Source organism: Acanthisitta chloris, unplaced genomic scaffold (genome assembly GCF_000695815.1).
Source record: "Acanthisitta chloris isolate BGI_N310 unplaced genomic scaffold, ASM69581v1 scaffold4469, whole genome shotgun sequence".
Classification (NCBI taxonomy): Eukaryota; Metazoa; Chordata; class Aves; order Passeriformes; family Acanthisittidae; genus Acanthisitta; species Acanthisitta chloris.
In genome coordinates this window covers 30,686-31,193 of record NW_008690693.1, presented here as the reverse complement: position 1 = coordinate 31,193, position 508 = coordinate 30,686, and the positions used below count along the sequence as shown (strand labels likewise).

Sequence of the window (508 nt, the reverse complement as noted above, 5' to 3'; positions counted from 1 at the left end):
CAGGAATATGACAGTTACAAGTAAGTAAAAATTTAACACTAGGTATGGATGAAGGGAAAACCAGAGAAGTTATAAAAACAGGCTTGCAAAAGTCTGCAAAATAATAAAGAACCACTGCAGTGGTGCTCAGTTATTTGCACAGCATGAGGGAAAGCACAGTATGTGTATAAACTGTGGCTACTCCCAGCAGGTGCTGATCGCTGGCTCAAACACAATACGAATACCTGCAGAGAGAATGAGCATTTATTCAAGTTCATACAGGAGAATAAGCCATGATTTAATGCATGTGTCTTCGGTAATTATTAAGGTAGATAAAGGATTGGAAAAACAAAGAATTAAGTCATACATTCTAAAGGCAGAACCATGCAAAAAAATTGGCAGTTTAAGAACTCTACGTGTTCTTTGTATTCTTACCATTTTGATACACATCTTTAGTTGTTTGGTGAGTATTTCTTTTGCCTCCTTGATCTAAAGAATCACTGAATGGTGAGAATGATAGCTCCAGCCT

General features: G+C 37.0%; 1 protein-coding gene across 1 annotated transcript in view; it reads right to left on the bottom strand.

Moving 5' to 3' along the window:
* The window catches only part of LOC103809086 (chromosome unknown open reading frame, human C3orf67), a gene marked incomplete at its 3' end in the record, with an annotated part of 35,133 nt that overhangs the window by 23,310 nt on the left and 11,315 nt on the right, over positions 1 to 508 (bottom strand). Inside the window, 1 exon segment of the mRNA XM_009081900.1 lies at positions 415 to 508. This exon segment is cut by the window's right edge and continues 23 nt beyond it. Coding sequence (XP_009080148.1) covers positions 415 to 508 — 94 coding nt within the window.